Source organism: Lampetra planeri, chromosome 62, assembly GCF_965212315.1.
Source record: "Lampetra planeri chromosome 62, kcLamPlan1.2.h2, whole genome shotgun sequence".
NCBI lineage: Eukaryota > Metazoa > Chordata > Hyperoartia > Petromyzontiformes > Petromyzontidae > Lampetra > Lampetra planeri.
In genome coordinates, this window is record NC_136168.1 from 1,710,745 (window position 1) to 1,735,646 (window position 24,902).

Consider the following 24,902-nt stretch of genomic DNA (forward strand, 5'->3'; position numbering starts at 1 on the left):
TAGTGGGCTCCTAGTGGGCTCCTAGTGGGTTACTAGTGGGCTCCTAGTGGGTCCCTAGTGGGCTCCTAGTGGACTCCTAGTGGGTTCCTAGTGGGTTCCTAGTGGGCTCCTAGTGGGTTCCTAGTGGGTTCCTAGTGGGCTCCTAGTGGGCTCCTAGTGGGTTACTAGTGGGCTCCTAGTGGGTTCCTAGTGGGTTCCTAGTGGGCTCCTAGTGGGCTCCTAGTGGGTTCCTCGTGGGCTCCTAGTGGGTTCCTAGTGGGTTCCTAGTGGGTGCCTAGAGAGCTCCTAAAGGGCTCCAAGCTGGCTCTGAGCTGGCTCCGAGTGGGCTTCAAGCTGGCTCCGAGGTAGCACCATGATGGCAACATGTTAACTACCTCGCCTGGTATGCAGGAGGTCGTAGGTTCGATCCAAACCCTGACGCCTGTATATTTTGATTTTTGTATCTCTCTCCCCATGGTCGCGTGGATATTTGTGCAGGTTCACATTTTAGAATCAACAATCATTTAGAATATTTAACTGCTATATATCTCCACGCAATAGCCACTTAGTTGAGCTATCATCTGTGATAGCCAGGTCACTTCTTAAAAAACAGCTACATAGCTCAGTGGGCCTTACCTGGTAAAATAAAAATAGTGCAGTTCATAGATTACTTTGCTGAGCTATCATTTATGACAGCCAAGTCGCTTGTGAAAAGTAGCTACATAGCTCAGTTGGACCTCACCCTGGCAAAATCAAAAGAGAGTTTATTTACTTATTTATAGTTTAGAGAATCGCCACGCCACGAACGTCAACAACCGTCCCCTACCGTCGCAATCACTCGCGAACGGCGTCGCGATGAGGCCTCGCCATTTGCGTGTCCGCGACCCCACAGCGGCGATACTGGGCGACCCGGCGGCGGCAACGGCGGCGGTGGAGGGGGTGGTTGGGGTGGGGTGCGTGGCGGGCGACAAGGCGCTTCGGGAGCGGCTCCTCGGCATCCTCCTCAGGCCGCCGCGGCACCAGAGCGAGAAGAGGCTGAGCAGCAGGATCCCCATCGTGCGCTCCATCGCGGACATCGGCAAGAAGTACTCGGAGAGCCAGTTCCTCGACCGCAGCGGTGGGACTCGTCGTCGTGAGGGAGGCCAGCGGGGCGACTCGCCGCCGTCGTCATCATCATCAGCAGCTTCAATGTTATCTTCATCACCATAATAATCATTATCTTCATCAGTCATCATAATTATTATCGTCCGTATCATCATTGTCATGATTATCAATATCTTCATCATCATAAGCTTAATTTTTCTTATGATTTTCATTGTCATTATCATCATCATTATCGTCATTGTTATCATCATTACCATCAAAATCACAGTCATCATCATAATCACGAGTTGTTTTTATGTAGAGTATTGCTGCTGCTATTGTGTCTGGTACAGTGCTTTGAGATTCTGGACGAAAGCCACAATGTAAATTTAATGGTTATTAATTATTACAATCGATTCTTACACTCGCGGTACAAGCGTGACAATTTTTGAGACCGGGTCACGGGCGGGGTCAGAGACCAGGTCACTGGCAGGGTCAGAGACCGGGTCAAGGACGGGGTCTGAGACTGCGTCAAGGACGGGGTCCCAGACCAGGTCACTGGCGGGGTCAGAGACCAGGTCTCAGGCAGGGTCAGAGACCGGGTCACATACGGGATCAGAGACCGGGTCACGTACGGGGTCCGAGACCGGGTCAAGGGCGGGGTAGAGACCGGGTCACGTGCGGGTTCCAAGACCGAGTCACGGGCGGGGTCTGAGACTGGGTCACCGGTGGTATCGTGCCCGCCGGCTGCGTTTCATCTCCCACTGCACGTTCTCGTGAGCAGGACACGCGGCGCTGCTGACGTCACCCCTCGTGGATGGGGAGACGCGGAGCGGCGTGAGCAGAGAGAACTCGAACGTGGACTTCAGCAAGGTGCGCGCGTGCGAGTCGAGCGGCTCGCGCGCACGTGTGCTCAACCACACAGGGCCGAGAGCCCCCCCTCCACCCCCTTCTCCACCGTCTCTCGAGAGACCCTGCGATGATGCGGACGTAGGGCCGCCGAGGGGCGTACTCTTGTTACGAATGTCTCCGCAGACAAACGGCAGTTTGATGGCCATGCCGCTTGAAATGCGATCAGTTCAGGAAGGCTACCGAGACACTGTAAGAGCGCTCACCGAGCTGCATTGGCTTTTGGTTGCCGAACGAATGCGTCATGAGGTTGCACTCATTACACACACCAAGCACTTGCCACAAATGAACCACAATTATTTAGCTGATCTCGTCATGGAGTAATAAACCATCATCAAGCGAACTGCAGTCCATCCTCGCAGCAGCGGCATTTTTCTGGTGATCAAAGAGAGATGGTCACCACATCACACGCTTTGAGATGTGCCTCTGCGGCCGTCTGCAACGCTCTGCCTTTAAATATTAGGAAGCCACTGGAGCTATGCACTTTAAAATCTCAATTGAAAACTCATTTCTTTAGAAGTGCTTTTTGACTTGTGTTTGATTTCCTCCGATTAGCACGGTTGGCTACATACGGTGAAAAAGAAATTCAACATATGTACATACACCGCACCTCTGATTAGCACAGTTGTCTATGTACGGTGCGAAAGAAGTTCAACATAACACATTGCTGCACATCCGATTGGGCGGCCGCGGTGACGAGATATCAATTACCTCGCCTGGTATACAGGAGGTCGTGGTTTCGATCTCAACCCTGTTGCATGCTGTCTATTTGGAGTTGTATGTGTCTCTCTTCCTGCGGTGGCGTGGATTTTTCTCCGGGTCCTCCGATTTTTCCCTCCACATTTAGAATCAACATCATGCGTTTATTTGAGAATGTGGCTGCTACTATATATTTTCGCACGATGAAAAGCCACTTTGTTGAGCTGCTTTCATTTGTGATAGCCAGGTCGCTTGTCAACAAGAGCTTCATAGCTCTGTGAATAGTTGTAGGCACCAGGCTCTTCCTGGGGCCTGCAGCTGACCAGATGCCCCAGGCAGTGGTGACCTCAACCCTGAGCAGGCTGCGGCCGATGATGCGGGTGGAGCGCTTGCGATATTAAACCTCCTTTATTTTCTTCACCTCCCTCTGCCGACTGCCAGGTGGATCTCAGCTTCCTGCGGAAGATCCCACCGGGGGCGGAGGCGGCCAACGTGATGGTGGGCGAGGTGGACGCCCTGGAAAGCCCCCTCGTGGCCTTCGTGCGCCTCTCCCGGGCCGCCCTCATCCCCGGCCTCACCGAGGTGCCGCTGCCCACGCGGTACGAGTCCCACCGGCGCTTGTGGCCCAATGGTCTCCGCGTCCCCCATGCACCCTGTGTCCCCCGCATCTCCTGTGTCCCCACATCCCCCGTGTCCCCACATACCCCGTGTCCCGACATCCCCCGTGTCCCGACATCCCCCGTGTCCCGACATCCCCCGTGTCCCCCGTTTCCCCAACTACCCCATGTCCCTGTGTTCCCCGCATTTCCTGTGTCCCCACATCCCCCGCATCCCTTGTGTCCCCGTGTCCCCCATGTTCCCTGTGTCTCCGAGTCCCCATGTTCCCCGAGTCCGCGCTACGAACCTGGCGCCCAAATTCGATCTCCGCTCACGGCCACCAACACCAGTGACGATTATTTGAAGTGGTCTTGGGCCTCCCCGAGGTCGACTTGGCCTCAAATGAGTATCTAGTGCGTTGTGTAAAAGTCACCACTAGGGAGACAAAGGAGGCCGGGCGTATTGCCGTGCCGGCCTTCACAGGTGCTCGCTAGCAGCACTTGCCCCAATAGTCTGTTAAGGCTATACAAGGGGGGGAGGATCTTTGTCTTTACAAGCACGTGCATGCTCATGTCCATGTGCGTTGTACGAACGTATGTAGAGTCTGTTCTCCTATAGTGCCGTGTGTTGTTTTCACAACACGAATTGGATATAAAGCGGTGAATGTATTAGGAACATATTTGTTTATAATGCGGATGCCAATTGGATATAACGCGATCGAGCAAGCGGAACTACATCACGCGAGTATGAATAAGCAGTTGTCTGGCTGCCTCGGCATAGCATCGTCACACAAGGCGGGATGCTGCTGGATCCTTCTAGATGCTACTCACGCACAGTAGTCTTTGTTCAGTCTGTGTACGCATCTCACGCATTCTCGCGGACTGTCCTCTACCCCTATACTATATATTATTTATTATAACGCGGTGCTCTTCATGAACGCATCTACCGCGTTATAGGAGAACAGATTGTACACCGAACTTCTCTCACACCATACGCAGCTAACCGCACGAATCGTTGCACGTGCATGCGCATGCGTAGATTTTTGTTCCTGTTGCTGGGCCCACCGGTGCGAGGCGGCCGTCCTTACCGTGAGATCGGTCGCTCCATCGCCACGCTCCTGTCGGACGAGGTGGGGCCACCACTCCCGCACCTTGCACACCTTGCACGCACCACGCACGCACACAGGAGGAGGGGTGGGAGGAGGAGAAGGAGGAGGAGCGGTCCGCCACGTCGTACACTTCGTTGACGATGACGCTGCCGCAACACGACCCATCACTCATCAAGTTTCACTCGATGAACTCGCTGGTCATTATCGGGGAGGCGAGGAACACGCGGTTCTGCGTCGTGATATGACGACGGCGATGGATGTGGCGATGATGATAACGACAATGACGATGGCGACCGACAACACCTGGATCTGTCCCGTAACCGCCTGCCAGCAGCAAACCTTCCACACTTGCACACGTTGGCCTCAAAGTGCACCTAGCCTGGCGCAAGCATCGTGGTGACATCTCCGCCACCTGGTCTCAGGCAGGTCCTCATCACCTGGTCTCAGACAGGTCCTCATCACCTGGGCTCACACAGATGTCTCATCACCTGGGCTCGCACAGATGTCTCATCACCTGGGCTCGCACAGGTGTCTCATCACCTGGGCTCGCACAGGTGTCTCATCACCTGGGCTCACACAGGTCCCACATGTCCGAGCGTTGTCTGAATCACACCTCAACTGGTCCCTATCACGCCTCAGCTTCACCTGCCCCCCCCCCCCCTCCAGGTGTTCCACGCTGTGGCCTACAGGGCGCAGGGGCGGCACGAGCTGCTGCTCGGGATCGACGAGTTCATGGAGCAGGTGCTGGTGCTGCCCCCCGGCGAGTGGGACCCGTCCATCCGCATCGAGCCCCCCAAACACCTGCCATCGCAGGTGAGCGCACAGCATTGTCATCAACAACAAGAAGCAACACCGATAACAGTGCAGCCACCATTCACCACAACGCGACAACAACATTGTCATCACCGGCGATCACTCGGGGTCGAGCACATAGTTGTCAAGCCATATGGTTCACCCCGTATTCTTCTGCAGGGAAATGTAGTTTTTAGGTCCATAAGGCATACGGCCGTTTCAATACGGGCAAAAATAAATGTCTGTTTGTTTGTGTTTCTCATTTGTGATGGCACTTTGTACGATGAACGTTGAGATTTATAAGGGCACGCGGTGACCACGAAGGTCTTAATTGGTCTGTAATAAGGTGGGCACTGATAAGGGGTTGACAGGTATGCAAGTTGGTACATTGTCCTTTTGGCGGGTCCTGTTTGTGGATCTTCAAATGGCTGAAGAGGCCGGTCCCTTGCAGTGTGGGCAAGGGAGCGTGACAACAAACACAACTTCCAGAGCAATAAACAACAAACAACAACATCCCGCGACCACGACATCCACATAAACCACCGCCACAACAGCAAAAACAATAACAACCAATACAGCCACGATTCACCAATAAGCGGCAGTGACATTTCCACGGCGCACTTTGAGGCCACGTGAAGTGTCGAAGGCTCGCTGCTGGCAGGAGGTCACACAGGAGACAGCCAGGTTACCATGGGTTAATTGACTGAGATGATGGCAGTTACACCAGCTGTACCCCCTACTGTGCCGACAACAACAACACAACAAGAAGCAACAAGAAACACAATCAAAAGAGCAATAAACAACAAACACACAACAGCCCGCGACCACGACATCCACAGCAACCGCCGCTACAACAGCAACGACAACAACCATAACAACCACAACAGTCATAAACAACAAATGGCACAACAACGACTTCGAATAATATAAATGAAAAAAGAGCAATGCTCTCATTACATTCGAGTAAGATGGGTGGTGGGATACTGGGGGCCTGCAGAGATTAATTGTGGGGGGCACCATGTCAGTAAGATCCTGCTGGGAGGGAGGGGGAACACAGGGACACTGGGTGGTGCAGGGCCCACCTCAGTGGCCCCCTAGCGCCGGCCCTGGGGATGGAGGTCAGGGCCCTGGGGGTGGAGGTCAGGGTCCTGGGGGTGGAGGTCAGGGACCTGGGGGTGGAGGTCAGGGACCTGGGGGTGGAGGTCAGGGACCTGGGGGTGGAGGTCAGGGACCTGGGGGTGGAGGTCAGGGCCCTGCGGGTGGAGGTCAGGATCTTGGGGGTGGAGGTCAGGGACCTGGGGGTGGAGGTCAGGGACCTGGGGGTGGAGGTCAGGGCCCTGGGGGTGGAGGTCAGGGACCTGGGGGTGGAGGTCAGGGACCTGGGTGTGGAGGTCAGGGACCTGGAGGTGGAGGTCAGGGACCTGGGGGTGGAGGTCAGGGCCCTGAGAGTGGAGGTCAGGGACCTGGGGGTGGAGGTCAGGGACCTGGAGGTGGAGGTCAGGGACCTGGGGGTGGAGGTCAGGGACCTGGGGGTGGAGGTCAGGGCCCTGGGGTGCAGATCAGGGCCCTGGGGGTTGATGTTAGGGCCCTGGAGACGCGCGAGGGTAGAGAGGGGGGTAAAGCAGCATGGCCCGGGACCAAGCAACGTGGGCCCAGCACCAACAACAACAACAAAGACAATGACAACGACAACAACAATAAAGCCCACAACGATAACAATGACAACAACAATGACAACAGCGTCAACAATAATGACCACAACACCACCAACAGCGAGCCCCAGGGTCAGCACCAATGAGGCCAAGGGCAGCCCCCGTGGCAGACGATGTCTGGGACAGAGACGGGAGGCGCCTTGTTGGGGATTTCCCCCCTTCAGGAGGCAGGATGTGGGAATGGGGGGGCGGCTGCCATTGAATGACAGATATATTGGTTGATGGATTGATGAATGGATTGATTAATGTATCTGATGGAGTGATTGATGGACGCATTTATTGATTGATGCATTGGCTGAGTGGTTGATTGAACTCATTTACGGGTAAACAGATGTGTTAATTTCCGATTGGATGGAATGCTTGATGTTTCGACTTACGGGGGTTCTTTGATGATTGTTACCGGTCGGTTAGATTTCATCCGTGTCATTGGTTGGTTCCCAGTAAGTGTGGAACTTTGGCCCTACTTTGGCATGTTGGTGCCGGGTTGGTTTTGATGACTCGTCTGATTGCTCGATTTGTTCAGTGGAACGTAAAGCCCCGATGCCGGCAGGCAGGGTGAGCGCGCTGCGCGTGAACGGAGGTCTATGTGCCACGTCTCTCACTGCTCCCGGGTGAATGGGACAGGAGAAACGGAAAACTTCGCCGGTGACCAATGGAACCAGAGTCGGGGTGGAGCCCAAAGCTCCCGAGCACAGCCTGGGACCTGAGCTCCAGCGCACGGGCAGGTAATAACAATTATTATAATACTTAACAACCATAACCTCTATTTTATGAAGCGCCCTTCATGTTGAAGTTATCTCAAAGCACTGCACGTAAACATAAAGCTACGCTCACAAGTATGGATTAAGCGGCATAGAAAGCCGATGATAACAATATCAAGGATTACACTCGAAATTGCAATAAAATGAAGAACTATGATAAAAGCGAATTACAATAATAATCATAATAATGGCAGAGTAACACAATCAGACAACAACAACATAATTCAAAATAAAGTGTGTTGGGTTAGATCATGATCTAACCCAACAAACGTTGTTATTAATAATATTGGTCGCGAAACCTCCGTCTAAAACAACATTGGTTGCTGTCTATAGCGGGGCGTGCGGGAAATTGCCACTTGACGGGATCTCAAGAAGCAGTTCTGACACGTCCACTTCCGCGGGCCGTTCTTCAACACGCGCAGAGAGAGAGAGGGCAGCGCACTGCCTTGTGGGAGTTAACCTCACGGCCTTGACAGCACGGTCGCAGACAAACCCCGTGAGCGAAAGTAGACGGGACAAAATAATTAATATTTAAAAATACTTTTTTTTAAACACGCTTTAATGAAATGTACCGTAAGAGTAATGGCAGAACTCCACGACTTCAGGAAGTGGCCCCGAAGCTTGCCATAATGTAAGGGACCGTGGTGATTTACAGCCAACGTGAGTTGAGCGTGGACAATTAGACCCAAGCCGAAACATACGATATAAAAAAGATTGCTTAAAAAAATATATATATTATTTTTAATGATACACTATAGTATTGTCATCAGTATGACATGTGTATTCCAAGTTTGCAGTCGATACGACATTGGGAAGTGGGTTAAAATTGAGTCACAAGATTTGAGGATACGACAACAGACAGAGTTGAGGATACAACAGACGGAGTGAGTTAAATAAAAGCGTGTAAAAAAAAACCCAACGGTTCCGCGAAGTAAAACGCAAGTGCGGCAACGAGGCCGGAGCTAAACTACCACGAGGCTATAAACACAATGTTTTATTTGACCAGGTGTAAGGCCCCGCTGGCCATAATGATAGCACGACCATGTGGCTTATCATCATCACATGGAGATTTATAGCAGTCGCCAAACACTCGAAACCCGTGACGCTGGTTCTAAATATAGAGGGGGAAACCCGGAGGACACGGAGGTAAATCCACATGACCACGGAGAGAGAGACACGCAAACTCCAAATTTACAGCAGGCGTCAGGGTCGCGAGATGTTAACTCCCTCGCCTGGTATACAGGAGGTCGTGGGTTTGATCCCAACCCTGACACCTGTATATTTGGAGTTTGCATGTTCTCCCCGTGGTCGTATTTTTCTCCAGGTCCTGCAGTTTCCCTCCACATTTAGAATCAACATCACGCGTTTAGAGTAATTGGCTACTTCTACAAATTTCGACATGATGATGACGATGAGAGTTGTCATTAGTGATGGCCAGGTCGCTTCTGAAAAATAGCTACAGAGGCCAATGGGCCATCACTTGGTCAAATTAAAAATTGTTCTCAATAGTTTTTAGTAAACCAGACGAGGTAGTTAACATCTCCTGGCTACTGTTGGGCCCCATTGAGCGGCGTGAGCGGCGTGAGCGGCTCTCGTTCCTGCCAGGCTCTTTGGGGGGCTCGTCGGGGACGTGCGGCGGAAGGCGCCGTGGTACTGGAGCGACGTGCGCGACGGCACGAGCCTGCAGTGCGTCGCCTCGTTCCTCTTCCTCTACTGCGCCTGCATGTCGCCCGTCATCACCTTTGGCGGCCTGCTGGGAGAGGCCACCGACGGCTCCATCGTGAGTCGCACGCACACCGCAGTGGTGCACGGTGGCACCACGAGGTCATGACCCCCCCCCCACACCCCGTGACCCCCACCCCACGACCCCCCCCCCCCACCCCCCCGGGGCCAGGCAGTCACGGCGCCACGTCTGTCCGGACACGCAGTGAGGCCTCGTCACTTTTTCCCGTTCATGTATGTTGTACGAATGTTGTATGTACGTTGTGTGTATATATGCATTCATTAATCCGCCACGGCCCCCTTTGGCCTTCACATGCGAAGGACTCACAAGTGACGCCATCACATCTATCCCTCTATTTATAGAACGAAACAGGAGGATTTAGTTGTCATTCCTGACTAAACGTCGTACTCCGATTGCGATCTAACCCAAAAAACCTGTGTTATGGATGTTGTGTGTATGTTGTATATACGAACCTTATGGCGGGATAAATGGAAGTGAGATTCATAATTCATTTATTTATGGCGACTCCGTCCCACCGCGCACGAAAACGCCGCGACCCACGTGGCACGGATCGTTCTGTTGTCATTGTCATGTCATGTCCAAGCGCAGCAGCGTGGACGAATGCGCAGAAGAGCTGAACAAGCGAATGCACTCCATGCCCGGGTATGGGCAGGATCATAAGTGTTATCCAAAGCTGCTCAAACTGCCTGGACGACTTAATCATTTATTTGTCATAACGGTGATCATAATACAGTGAAACTGCTCTCTTATCTTCATTTTTATTTGTGACCTACCAATGTCTGCAGCCAGGATCAATCGATGACAATCCTATTACCTACAGATATTTAACAGATGAGATGCGTTGCACCGTTAATTCCTCCTGTTTGATAATACTTATCTTGTCCGTATGCATCTGTGCATAGGTTTTTTTTTTGCGGATAAGCCATAGTCCCCACATACCGCTTGTATCAATGCGAATAAGAGGAGCGGCGACCCACTACTCTGTAGAGTGACATTGGTATAAACGCTTGTTGCAATATGAACAGCGCATTGAAAACGCGTTCTATTTTATGTACTGCTTACAAAGCGTGTTCACATATCCACACTGAGAAATACGATGATTGACAGAGGGGTGTAAATTATTTTTAAATAGTGTATTTAAATAGAGGTACTGCAGGTGAGTAGTATTCAGTTTTAAAGGTATAGTTTAACAAGACAACACTTGCCACCACCCTTCAAACCCATTGGTGAAAAAAGCGAAGTTTTTGTTTACATTATAATATAATGTTTACGCGAGAGCCAGGGGCTTATGGGACCCCGAGGTCCCTGCATACGGTTCATATGTTGAACTGTATGTGTGCGTTGAACTTCTTTCGCGCCGTACATAGCCAACCGTGCTCATCGAAGGTGCGGGGGAAGGACCACAAACTGAACACAACAACAAGCTGCGGTTCTAAAGAAAGCGAGAGGCGTGAGAGCATTGGCAGTCTGTTAACCATTCCCCGTGGGGGATCTTGGTCTTTGTCTTTTTAGAGTGCCATGGAATCTCTCCTGGGAGCCTCCATGACCGGCCTGGCCTTCTCCATATTCGCGGGGCAGCCTCTCACTATCCTGGGCAGCACAGGCCCAGTACTCGTCTTCGAAAAAATCCTCTTCGGATTCTGCAAGTGAGTCGCTCAATAATGAGTGCCACCGTCACCACCACTACCACCATCATCAACACCACCACCATCATCACCACCATCATGACCACCACCATCATCATCACCACCATCATGACCACCACCATCATCAACACCATTATAATCACCATCATTACCATAACCACCTCCACCATCATCATCACCACCACCATCATCATAACCACCATCATCATCATCACCACCACCACCATCTCCACCACCACCACCATCACCAGCTTGAAGAGGCTGTGGAGGAGACGAAGGTCAGGGTGAAGATGGAGGTGATGGTGGAGACGGTGATAATTTATCACGTCCATGTCAGAGTTGAGATGGTGGTCAGTATAGGTGCGATGGTGATGTTAAAGGTCAGAGTAGAGATCGAGTAGGTGGTGATGGAGGAGGAAGCAGATGTGAAGATGATACTTTGCTCATACCTCTCTCCTGATGTTGCTGATGATGATGGTGGTGATGGTGGTGATGCAACGTACCATACCGCACCGTAATGTGGATTCTCGCGGCGGTGGGGGGTGGTCGCATGGTGCAGAGAGAGAGGGGTCATGGACGGAGGAAAAACCAGGAAGGTCCGGAGCTTTGCACCTTAAACTGCTAAACTACTAAAACGAAACAATGTTTTATCTTGACTTAAAACTTTCGTGACTGCAGGAATTCATATTCTTTGGGTCTTTTGGTAAAGTCACGTAGATAGGTTCAAAGAAAATAACCAAAAACTACGATGTTTCGATCGCAACACAAGCTTGTTTCTTTTTTTAATCTATCTACGTGACTTTACCGAAAGACCCAAAGAATATTAACAATGTTTTATTTTACCATCTAAGGCCCACTGAGCTATGTAGCTATTTTCAGAAGCGACCTGGCTATCACAAATGACAGCTCAATGAAGTGGCTTATGACGCGGAAAAATGTATAGCGGACAAACACTCTAAACGCGTGACGTTGATTCTAAACAAAGAGGGGAAAAACCGGAGAAGACTCCACACAACCGCGGAGAGAGAGACAGCACACGCGAACTCCAAATGTACAACAGGCGTCAGGGTTGGGATCGAACCGACGACCTCCCGTATACCGGGCGAGGAAGTTAACATCTCCTAGTGACCGCGGCACCCTTGATGTAAGGCACACAGCTGTTCGTACCTGTCCCCCCCCCCCGTGCGTGTAGGGCACACAGCTGTTCGTATCTGTCGCCCCCCCCCCCCCCGTGCGTGTAGGGCACACAGCTGTTCGTATCTGTCGCCCCCCCCCCCCCCCCCCGTGCGTGTAGGGCACACAGCTGTTCGTATCTGTCGCCCCCCCCCCGGTGCGTGTAGGGCACACAGCTGTTCGTATCTGTCGCCCCCCCCCCCCCGTGCGTGTAGGGCACACAGCTGTTCGTACCTGTCGCCCCCCCCCCCCCCCGTGCGTGTAGGGCACACAGCTGTTCGTACCTGTCGCCCCCCCCCCCCCCGTGCGTGTAGGGCACACAGCTGTTCGTACCTGTCGCCCCCCCCCCCCCGTGCGTGTAGTGCACACGGCTGGTCGTACCTGTCGCTGCGCGCGTGCATCGGCCTGTGGACGGCGTTCCTCTGCCTGCTTCTCGTGGCCACGGACGCGAGCTCGCTCGTGCGCTACATCACGCGCTTCACCGAGGAGGCCTTCGCTGCGCTCATCTGCGTCATCTTCATCTACGAGGCGCTGGAGAAGCTCGTGCGCCTGGGCGAGGAGTACCCCGTGAACCCCCGCGTGGACCTGCAGCGGCTCACGCACTACTCGTGAGTGGTGGCCGACGCACGCTCTTCGTCGTCGTCTCTGTGCGTGTGCGTGAGTAGCGGGGGGGGGGCACAGCTGGTGTGCATCTGCCAGCCATCTCAGTCGGTCAACCCCATGGCACCTGCAGGGTCTGTCTCGGTGACTACCGTCAACGAGCCTTCGACACTTCACGTGGCCTCAAAGTGTGTTGACGTCACCATCACTTAGTGGCGAATTCCGGGTGTAGCAATTGGTGTGAGGCGGTAGTGTAGTAGCGGTTAGCGCGCTGCGCTACGAACTCGGCCACCCGAGTTTGATTCCTGCTCACAGCCAACACCAGAGACGATTATCTGAACCGGTCTTGGGCCTCCCCTAGGTTGACTCGGCCAGAAATAAGTACCTGGGTGCAATGTAAACATCGCCACTGGGGAGACAAAGGGCGTGGTGTTGGCCCCCTACCCCCTCGTGTGCCGTGCCGGCCTTCATCGGTGCTACTCACGAACAGAACTTGTCCCCAACAGTCTGTTAAGGCTACACGGGGGATCTTTGTCTTCGTTGTGAGAGAGAGGGAAGTTTGCACGAGGCTGCCCCTTGTCAGCCTCTCTGTCTCTCCCTCTCTCCGTGTTCCTTCTCGAACCTCCCCGAAGGTTCTCCCGAGCCCTCCTCCACCTCCACCTTCTTAGCGTTCTCGTCCCTTCCTCCTCACCCGTCCCTAACCGTGCTCCACTCCATTGTCCCCGTGCTTTTCTCCCCTAAGCCCCTTGGCCTATCCCGTGCACCTCCACCGCCAGCTGTATGTACAATCAATATCTGCATGTTGAACTTCTTTCGCGCCGTACGTAGCCAGCCATGCTAATCGGAGATACGGGGCGAAGACAACAAACTAAACATTAAAAGCCAGTTGTAAAGAAATGAATTTTAAATCTACATGATTTAAAAGTGCATCGTTCTCGTGGCTTCCTTAATACCGAATGGAAGAGCGTTCCAGACAGAAGCAGGAGTACATCTGAAAGCGCGCGATGCGGTGGCCGATGGTTAGCCAAAAGCCGCTGCTACTGCGAGGATGACTGCAGTTTGCATGATGGTCGTGCCGACTCATTGATGGCTCACTAGTCCGGTGTGCCGTCATTAGCTCAGCGAGCACCGGAAGGACACGGTCGGATCTTGCAGTGCCCGTCCACGACACGTGTCAACTGGGATTCATTAACTGAACTTCGGCGGCTTTGGGAAACCCTTGGGTAATGCAACGGCTCGGATAATAACAGCTCGAGTTTGGCACCATGTCTGGGCGATTCCCCTACGCACGAACAGCAGGGGGAGAATTTTCCCACTGCCCCCGTCCAATGCTCCCCAGCTGAGCGGCGGAACGACACCGTTGGAGGACGCGTGACCAGCGTGGGGCGGCCCTGCCTCGCTCCCCGCCGTGTGTGCACGCGGCACGCGCGCGCGTTCTACGGTGTGTGTGCCGCAGGTGCTCTTTGCAATGCATGCGCTGCGTGGTGTGTGTGCTGCAGGTGTGCTGCGTGTGCTGTAGGTGAGTTGTGTGATGCATGTGTGCTGCAGGTGTGCTGTGCAATGCATGCACTACGTGGTGTGCGTGCGCTGCAGGTGTGCTGCGTGTGCTGTAGGTGCGCTGTGTGCTGCAGGTGTGCTGTGCAGTGCGTGCGCTGCAGGTGTGCTGCGTGTGCTGTAGGTGCGTTGTGTGCTGCAGGTGTGCTGTGCAGTGCGTGCGCTGCAGGTGCGCTGCTGCGTGTGCTGAATGTTTGCTGCGTGCGGCACGTGCTGCAGGTGCGCGTGCGTGGCTCCCGCGGAACCCAGCAACGAGACGCTGCGCCTGTGGGAGCGCCACAACCTGACGGGGAGCGCCATTCCCTGGGGGAACCTCACCGTCAGCGTGAGCCGGCACCGTGCCGTGGACGTCACGGCCACGCAAACAATTTTCACCGCACTCAACGTGCGCAGCGCCAGCGCTCCGCATGGGTTTCCTTCGGGGGTGGGGATTGGGCTTCCTCTCATAGCTTTAGACCAGGGAGGTGGGGAACCTTTTTTCTGCCAAGGATCATTTGTATATTTATAACATCATTCCCGGGCCATACAAAATGATCAACTTAAAAATTAGCCTGTTATATTTGGTCAAACATTTAATAACTCACCCCTAATGTGATGGCTGGAACTGCTTCTCTTTGGCGAGGCGTGTGATGTGAGCTGGTATTGATGATGTTGCTACTCGCAACTGCTTTTCAAGGTTTGCTCCGAGATTTATTGAGTTTCGAGTCCCGCCTGCGGTTGCCTTGGCAGGGCCCACACTAAATGATTTTGTGGGCCTTATACGGCCCGTGGGCCGGACGTTCCCCACCCCTGCAAGTTTAAAACAACAAGAAAGATTAAACGTACAATGTATATATGGCATTGGTCAAACACATCCCAGTGCTGAATAACTACCTGCAAAAGGTTTCAGTTTGGTGTTTTGTCATCTTAACGCCTGTTTCATTGCCAGAAAGGGTAAAACCTATTCTTATATTCTTATACCTGCAAATGGCTCTATTGGGATCACACGCAGCATCATCGGCTCCTCCTGCGAAAAACTTGGCAGGACCCTCGTGGTAAAGAGTCTTGAGGCTATCACAATCATGATACTAATACAATAAAGAAGGCAGTCTGAAGTAATCGGTTTTCAAATGGGGTTTTATGAACCTATTGTGACCCAAATTCGATTTTTTTATGTGCTCACAGCTAATAATGGAATCGATCCTGGGCCTCCCCTAGGTTGACTCGGCATTAAATGAATACATGTTGTGGTGTGTTAACACATTAGTCCTGAGGAGACAAAGGTGGTCGGGCGTGGTGCTGGCCACCCACCTCCTCGTGTGCCATGCCGGCCTTCATAGGTGCTACTCGCTAACAGCACTTGCCCCAACAGTCTGTTCAAGCTATACGGGTGATTTTGTATTTGTATCTGTGTGCGTGTATCTGTGTGTGTCTGTGTGTGTCAAGGCCGTAATTATAATATATATTGGGGGACACACATCCCCCCAATATTCAAATATGCTCAAAATGTCCCCCCCCCAATATATTGCTATAAAAAACATTGCTATGCTTTGTAAATAAAAACAACAATTTGCTAAACCTTGGCCACAATATCTGGACTTGTCTTCATATAAATCAATGCGTAAATTTCTGTTTATATGATTGTGGTTATGGCTGTACTTTATTAATCCATAATCTCTGTCATTACATACAAGGAAACAAGAAATGGTAAAAAAAGTAAAAACAGAGCAATGTAATACAATACACTATTCGACATTATTGTAAACAAAAGTCCGTCCCATGTGTTTGTGATTTTTTTATATTTTAGGCAGGAAATTAATTTTCAAATGTATATATTTTTCTGGGTTGGGACCCCCAGACACCCAGGAAGATTTGGTCCCCCCATTGTTGACTCCATGGCTACGGCCTTGGTGTGTGTGTATCTTTGTGTGTATCTGCGTGTGTATATATCTGTGTGCGTGAGTGTGTCTGTGTGTGTGTGAATGTATGTGTGCGTGAGTGCATCTGTATGTGTGTGTGTATCTCTGTGTGCGTGAGTGCGTGTATCTCTGTGCGTGTGTATCATCTGTGTGCGTGTATCTGTGTGTATCTCTGTGTGTGTGTGTGTGCGTGCAGGAATGCTTGCGCCTGGGCGGGGGGTTCGTGGGAGCGGCGTGTGGCCCCGGCGGCCCCTACGTGCCGGACGTGCTGCTCTGCTCCGTGCTCCTCTTCTTCTCCACCCTGCTCTTGTCCACCTTCCTCAGGCGCTTCAAGACCATGAGATACCTCCCCACCAAGGCCAGACACCTGCACGGGCACCTGCACAGACACACACAACAACAACAACCGCCATTCGCCACTAAGTGGCGGTGACGTCACCACGACGCTTGTGCCAGGCCATGTGCACCTTGAGGCCACGTGAAGTGTCGAACGCCCGCTGGCAGGAGGTCACGGGGCAGACCCAGGTGCCACGGGTCGACTGACCGAGATGACCGAGATGACTGGCTGATGCACCACCTGTGCCCCCTACTGTACCAACTTGCTGTGCTTTAGCCACCCGGCACTCCGCTCGTTGTTGTGAGCGTCGCTCCTCCGCCCTCCGTTGTTGTTGGAGGGCGACTGCCTCCAACTGCCCAATAGCGTCCTTCACGAGCCTCCTCCACTGAGGCCGATCTTGACACCGCTGGTACCAGTCATCGGCAAGTCCACTCAGCTCCACGTCCTCCTGTACCACATCACTCCATCTCTTCTCTAGCCCGTGCCGCGCCCGTTTAGCCCCCTCGATCCGGCCGAACAAAAGCTGTTTAGGCATGCGGTGGCTGGGCATGCGGGCTACATGACCCAGCCAACGCAGCCTTGCCTGCCGGAGGAGCTCACTGATGGGACTTTGCCCAGATCTTTCAAGGACTTGTGAGCTCCTCACACAATCCAGCCTGGTTAAACCCAGGATGGATCGTAGGCAGGCCAGCCTAAATGTTTCCAACCGGCGAAGACACCTACACAGACACCCACACAGACACCTACACAGACACCTACACAGACACCCACACAGACACCTACACAGACACCCACACAGACACCTGCACAGACACCTACACAGACACCTACACAGGCACCTACACAGACACCTACACAGACACCCACACAGACACTTACACAGACACCCACACAGACACCTACACAGACACCCACACAGACACCTACACAGACACCTACACAGACACATACACAGACACCCTCACAGACACCCACACAGACACCTACACAGACACCTACACAGACACCCACACAGACACCTACACAGACACCTACACAGACATCTGCAAAGGCACCTACACAGACACCTACACAGACACCCACACAGACACCCACACAGACACCTACACAGACACACACACAGACACCTACACAGACACCTACACAGACACCTACACAGACACCCACACAGACACCCACACAGACACCCACACAGACACACACACAGACACCTACACAGACACCCACACAGACACCTACACAGACACCTACACAGACACCTACACAGACACCCACACAGACACCCACACAGACACCTACACAGACACCTACACAGACACCCACAGACACCTACACAGACACCTACACAGACACCTACACAGATACCTACACAGATACCTACACCGGCACCTACACAGACACCTACACAGATGTAGTGGTGATACGCGCTGGGTGTATATGTCGTGTGCCAGCGCGTATGTACGGGTGTGTGTGTGGTGACGCGCGCTGACGGGGAGGAGCAGGCGTCAGTGCGCGGGTGGGGGTAGTGCTGCTGATTGGCTGTGTGCCGGTGACGCGCCCAGAGGGAGTGATCGGGTAGCAGCGCGGTGTGATTGGTCGGGGAGTGGAAACACGCGCTGAGCGGAACCGGATCGTAGGGATAGCGCGTGGGGATTGGGTAACTGAGGAGCGGTGCCGACGTTGAGGTCCGCATCCGCTCCGTCTCCCGGGAAGAAGGGGTATATAAGGTGATGCACAGAGGAGCAGGGGCAGAAGTGGAACCATCTAAGAATGAAGACGAAGGTGCAGAGATAGAGCCCGGAGAGGAGAGTAATGGAGAGGAGAGGAGAGTAATGGAGAGTAGAGGAGAGTAAGGTATAAGTGTGTAGCCAGCGAGAGAGAACGGTCTACACGAGCTGAGTAATGTATAGTGTGTAGCCAGCGAGAGAGAACGGTCTACACGAGCTGAGTAATGTATAGTGTGTAGCCAGCGAGAGAGAACGGTCTACACGAGCTGAGTAATGTATAGTGTGTAGCCAGCGAGAGAGAACGGTCTACACGAGCTGAGTAATGTATAGTGTGTAGCCAGCGAGAGAGAACGGTCTACACGAGCCGAGTATGCATACGGTGTAGCCAGCGAGAGAGAAAGGTCTACACGAGCCGAGTATGCATACGGTGTAGCCAGAGAGAGAGATGCAAAGTCTACACGAGGCGAGTGGAGAGTGTAGCAGAGGCGCAGAGTCTACACGAGGCGAGAGAGGAGTGTAGCCGAGGCGCGGAGTCTACACGAGGCACAGAGAGCCGGCAGCACAGAATCCAGAGTCAAGAGAAGCGCATTGTGAAGAAGAGAGGCCACGCGTTGTATTGTTACAAGTCAAGATTTAATAAAAGAAGTGTGTTCCCGTCAAGGAGTTTCCTGCCGTCATTTTCCAATACTTCATCTGGCGTCAGAAGTGAAACGGGCTTCCAAGTATGGAGACGAGGAAGACCCGTAGGACCCACGGGATTGACCGCGAGGAAGACCTGGACGACTCGGGGCCGCTGGTGGCGGGGGGTGAGGAAGAGGACTTGCCCACGCTGCAGGGTCCGTCGACGGCGCCGGCCGAGCGACCGGGGACAGACGCCGGGCTTCGTGAGGCGCACTCCCGACTGGCGGAGCTGCTGCTCGCCGCCGCGTCCATCTTGGCGGAGATCAGCTCGTCGGGAGGAGCGGGGACGGTGGGGGACATTTTACAAGGTCGCCCCGCAGATTCCCGCCAAAACGAATGGGGGATTCCCGCCATTGCGCCTGGGCCTACTTTTGGCGGGAACGGCGAGCGCCACGTGGTGGTGGGTTCCCAAGCGCGCGCATCGACGTCATCAGCGCGCGAGGGGGTCCGCCATCTTACGTCTGCTGCTGGAGCCGCCATCTTAGACACCGACGGACAGGCGGAGAGGAACCACGAGGCGGATGACTTCATTTTTCAGCAGCGCCTGCCCACGTTGTCAGCCTTCAAGGCGGAAGGCGGAGACTGGGGCCAATTTCAGCGAAGGTTTTTGGCGCATCAAGAGATGTCAGCGTGGTCCGATGCTACGGCGCTGCGGGCATTGCCCGCCATGCTGGACGACGATGCGCTCGCGGCCTTCAGGGCTGCACGGAAGTCGGACCGCTCCACGCTGAAGGATGCGCTGGGTTTGTTGGCCAGGGTCTACGGGCCTCCCTCTACGTGCCGCCATCAGTTCTACGCAAGACGGAAAGCGGCCACGGAGACCGCGCTGGCCTATCGCACGGCGTTGCTGGCTCTTGCTGATGCTGCGTTCCCTCGGATGGACGAGGAGGGCCAAGACGCGATGGTTTTGGAGCAGCTGCTCAAGTTGGCGCAGGACCTGGGGGTCCCTATCAACACAGCTGACGAGATTGATATTTCTTCTTTGAGAGTCGCCACGAGTATTCAAGCGCACGAGGCCCTGCAACGGAAGCAAGGCGTTGGTTGCAACGCTGCTGTCGTCGCAGCCCCGGGTTTGGTGGTCGCCGAACCCCAAGTCGTCAGCCCACGAGAGGAGGCGTTCGCCACGGGACGACCAGGGGACTGGAGGCCGGGGGCCCGGTCGCCTCTGCGATCGGGCCGAAAGTCGGAGCAACCAAGATCTACTCCGACCCTCGTCACGTGCTATAACTGCGGCCTCCGGGGCCACGTGGCGTCCGGGTGCCGCGCTCCGCGGCAGCGCGCCATGGGAGCTCGGCTGGACGACGACCGAGAGCCCAAGTCATCTCTACAATCCCCGGCAAGTCGCGGCACCTCACACGCTCGGCCTGTTTATTCGGCACACATGGGACGCCGCGTTGCGGCGGAGGAGGGCCGGTTAAGGTTCGGGGATTCGGTTCGGCGAGGGGGGTTCGGCCGGGACCAGGGAGACATTGAATGGGCGGAATTGGGGCATAGAATTGTGGCTGCTTCGGCGGGTTCGTCCGTTGTTACGGGATCTATTGATGGGGTTGAGATTAGGGTGTTAGTGGACACGGGGGCATCGGCAACTATTATATCGGACCTCATTTATAATATTCTTCCGGTCCAATGTCGTCCGCTGCTTCCAGTGGATGTGCCATTTTACGCCGCTAATGGGGGATCGTTGGGCATTATCGGTCAGGTTAGGGCGTCCATTTGCATTGGAGATATCAAATTGTCGGGACCCGTTTTCGTTTCGTCTTCTTTGGCAGTTCCGTGTCTTTTGGGCACTGACTTTTTGGCTAAAATGCCCATTAAAATTCTTATCGATCAACGATGCATTGAACTGCCATCGGGTCGCCGGATTTCATTTTTGACGGGCCCTACTGACATTCGGACGGCGTGCGCTATGATACAAGCGGTGGCGACGCAGACAGTGCAAGTGCCCCCGGGTTCACAGATGTTGATTCCCCTCCGGTTGCGGAAACCATGGGTGAGGGAGGCTTCGGGACAGAGTATGCTTTTGGGTCCTTCTAACAAGGCTGTCGGGGGTCTTGATTTATCGGTGGCTCACACTTTGGTGCGGGCTGACAGGGATCCGTTTGTGATGGTTTTGAACGCGGGGTCGCGACCAGCTGTCATTCCGCAGGGCACCGTGCTGGCTCACGCGGCGCAGGTCCCTGGGGATGATGGGTTGGTTGCGCAGGTGGGCTCGAGCCCCGCGCGGAACGTTGAGCCAAGGGAAGACCTTGAGTGGGTCCATTCGTTATGTGCCGCCTCGGACGATTTGTCGGCGGCGCAGTTGGGTGCGCTGCGCGAGTTGCTCATTGAATTCTCTGATGTATTCAGTAAACATAAGTATGACATTGGGTGCACGGATTTGTTGCACCATCACATTGAAACGGGCGATGCGGCGCCGGTCAGGCTAAATCCCTTCCGACTGAGTCCCGTGGAGAAGGAACATGTTCAGTCGGCTGTTAACGATATGCTAGAAGCCGATATTATTTCGCCCTCCTCTAGCCCGTGGGGAGCGCCTATTGTGCTGGTTAAGAAGCAGGACGGGTCCCTGCGATTCTGCGTTGATTTCCGTCGCCTGAATAAGATCTCTGTGGCTGACGCGTATCCGCTCCCCAGGATGGATGAGTCCCTCGATGCATTGTCTGGTGCGCGATATTTTTCGACTCTTGATTTGTTATCGGGGTTTTGGCAGTTGCCGCTCGACGAAGAGTCGAAACCTAAGACAGCATTTCGGACTCCAGGGGGGCTGTTCCAGTTTAACCGGTTACCCATGGGACTTCACTCCTCTCCAGCGACGTTTCAGCGACTTATGGAGCTGGTTTTGTCGGGCTTGCAGTGGGATACATGCTTGATTTATATGGACGATGTCATTGTTTTCAGTAAAACGTTTGAGGAACACCTCCGGCGATTGAGAGGGGTGTTCTTGCGAATGCGATCGGCTAAGTTGAAATTTAAACCGGCCAAATGTCACCTCCTTCGTAGGTCCGTTAGATACTTGGGTCACATTGTCGATTCTTCGGGGATCTCCACCGATCCCGCGAAGACGGATTGTGTCGGTTCGTGGCCGACACCTACGTCCGTTTCCGACGTGCGTAGTTTCATCGGGTTTGCTTCTTATTATCGGCGGTTCGTTGAGCACTTCGCCACTATTGCAAAACCCTTGCACGCTCTAACGGCGAAGGGAGTGAAGTTCAAATGGGGACCGGAGGAGGAGGCCGCGTTTCGCTCCCTCCGGGACGCCTTGGTGGGTGCCCCACCCTTGTGTTATCCCGATTTTGCCAGTCCCTTTTTGCTGGACACGGATGCTAGCAACACGGGCATTGGGGGGGTGCTATCCCAAGTCGTTGGGGGTGTCGAAAGAGTTGTCGCCTACGGTAGTAGGGTGTTGTCTCCGGCGGAGCAGCGCTACTGTGTCACCCGTCGCGAGCTGCTTGCCATTGTTTTTTTTGTGCAGCAGTTTAGGCCATATCTTTATGGTCGTCACTTTACAGTCAGAACGGACCACGCGGCGCTACAGTATTCATTGAGGGTCGCCCAGCCCTCGGGCCAGTTGTCGCGTTGGTTGGAAGTCCTTCAGGACTATCAGTTTACGACTACGTACCGTAAGGGGTTGCGACACACGAATGCCGATTGCTTGTCGCGGTTGTTGCCTTGTGATGAATGCGCGTGTTTGTCGGGATCGGCGCGCTGTAAACCGACGCTTGCGGGGGAGATGGGGGCACTGGCTGCGACAGCGGGCGCACCGATCGGGGATGATTCCACTGCCTCTCAGGGTCGGGACTCGCTGCTCTCGCTGTCGCTCAGCGAATGGGGCCGCCTCCAGATGGCGGACAGCTCGCTGCTAGCATTGCGCCGCAAGGTTGGGGGTCCCGAGGGGGACCAGGAGCGTACCGGCTCCTATGTACTTGAGCGGGGCGTGTTATTGAAATGGGACAGTTTGTCCCGGCGGAACGCACTCGTGGTGCCTTCCGCTGTGAGGGGGAGGGTTGTCTTGGCGGCACACGAACGCCTCTTGCACTTGGGAGTTAACAAGACGCTTGCCCTGCTTCAGCGTGACTATTACTGGCCGGGAATGGGAAGTGATGTGGTGCATATTCTGAAGGGGTGCGTTGAGTGCGCCAGGCGTAAACCACCGGCCGTGGCAGCTAATCCACCGCTGCAATCTATTCAGGTCTCGCGTACCAACGAGCTCGTTGCACTCGATATTTTGGGGCCCTTCCCAGTCACGCCGAGAGGGAATAAATATTTGTTAGTGGGGGTCGAATACTTTACCCGATGGCCTATGGCGTGGCCTCTCGCTAACCAGTCGGCAGCGGCTGTGACGGATGCCTTCGTCCAGGGCTATGTCCTGGACAAGGGGGCTCCCGAACGCCTGCTGACCGACCAGGGTAAAAATTTTTCGAGTAAATTGTTGCAAGAGGTGTGCGATCTGTTGGGTACCAAGAAGGTGCGTACCTCCCCGTACCACCCGCAGACTGACGGGATGGTGGAGAGACTCCACAAAACCTTGACTTCCATGCTGTGCCAGCAGGTGTGCGAGGCACATGTAGATTGGGACCTGCAGGTCCCGGGAGTCCTTGCCGCGTATAGAATGGCCCCCCATGCAGCTACGGGGTTTTCCCCATTCTATTTGATGTACGGTCGGGAAGCTGACCCGCCAATAGAAACGCAACTTGGCCTGTCCGCTCCACGAACTAATTCTAATTTGGCAGAACATATTAAGTTTAATATTCACAAGCTGACAGAGGCGAGGGAGGCCGCGCGGCTTAATTCGCGGGCTCGCCAAATTGCTAATGAACGGTTGCGGGCACGGAAGGTGTCCATGCACGAATGGAAACCAGGTGACAGGGCCTGGCTGCATTGCCCTCAGGCACCCTTGGCTACGTCGCCTAAATTGTTGAGACCGTGGAGGGGACCCGTGGAGGTCGTGCGCGTTGCACGGCCCCAGTGCGTTCAGATAAAGTGGGGAAAGCGCCGGTGGTACGTTCACCCCTCCCGACTGAAACCGTTCTCGCCTCCATATGGCCTCCCCTTGTGTCGTGATGGCCGGGCGTGTGACGTGACCGGCGACCCAGAGGGGGAAATGTCTCTGCCTGATCCACACGTATTTTCGCCTGATCTGCTCCCAGGTGTCTCGGAACTGACAGCTGCCGATCACCGGCGGCCGGATCTCCGCGGCGGGGCCGGCCCTTTCAGGCCCGTTCCGCGCCGTCTGGAGCAGCCGGAACCGCCGGACGGTCGTCAGTGTCCCGCCCCATACGATGGACCAGCCAGACGGACTCGCGCCAGGTCGTGCTACTTTGCATGACCTGCCTCGTGAGGAGTCGGGGCAGTTGGAGCGCCTCGTCACTGCGTGTAGTCGCAGGGACGTGGGGCGCGTTCGTTTCGAATTTGCTCGTATCGTGTTATTGTTGACTTTTCGGGTTCATTGTCAATCTGTACATAGTTATTCTTGTTGTTGTTGTTGTGTTATGTTACGGGGCACACTCGGGGGGTTACGGGGTTTTTTTTTGTTGGTTGTCGTTTTATCGTCGCGGTTGGTTGTTGTTAGCAGCCGGGCCGGCTGCGAGCTATGTGGGAGGGGGTGATGTAGTGGTGATACGCGCTGGGTGTATATGTCGTGTGCCAGCGCGTATGTACGGGTGTGTGTGTGGTGACGCGCGCTGACGGGGAGGAGCAGGCGTCAGTGCGCGGGTGGGGGTAGTGCTGCTGATTGGCTGTGTGCCGGTGACGCGCCCAGAGGGAGTGATCGGGTAGCAGCGCGGTGTGATTGGTCGGGGAGTGGAAACACGCGCTGAGCGGAACCGGATCGTAGGGATAGCGCGTGGGGATTGGGTAACTGAGGAGCGGTGCCGACGTTGAGGTCCGCATCCGCTCCGTCTCCCGG

The 24,902-nt window shown here is 54.3% G+C and overlaps 1 protein-coding gene across 1 annotated transcript in view; it reads left to right on the plus strand.

The window, feature by feature from the left end:
- LOC144736645 (electroneutral sodium bicarbonate exchanger 1-like) overlaps window positions 1-24,902 on the plus strand; it is a 59,719-nt gene that overhangs the window by 19,632 nt on the left and 15,185 nt on the right. The window contains exons 7-17 of the mRNA XM_078619215.1: window positions 872-1,105; window positions 1,844-1,935; window positions 3,112-3,269; window positions 4,306-4,396; window positions 5,042-5,188; window positions 7,504-7,604; window positions 9,246-9,420; window positions 10,897-11,030; window positions 12,566-12,811; window positions 14,577-14,682; window positions 16,452-16,613. Of these exons, the coding sequence (XP_078475341.1) occupies window positions 872-1,105; window positions 1,844-1,935; window positions 3,112-3,269; window positions 4,306-4,396; window positions 5,042-5,188; window positions 7,504-7,604; window positions 9,246-9,420; window positions 10,897-11,030; window positions 12,566-12,811; window positions 14,577-14,682; window positions 16,452-16,613 (1,646 nt within the window). The remainder of the gene's footprint in view (window positions 1-871; window positions 1,106-1,843; window positions 1,936-3,111; window positions 3,270-4,305; window positions 4,397-5,041; window positions 5,189-7,503; window positions 7,605-9,245; window positions 9,421-10,896; window positions 11,031-12,565; window positions 12,812-14,576; window positions 14,683-16,451; window positions 16,614-24,902) is intronic.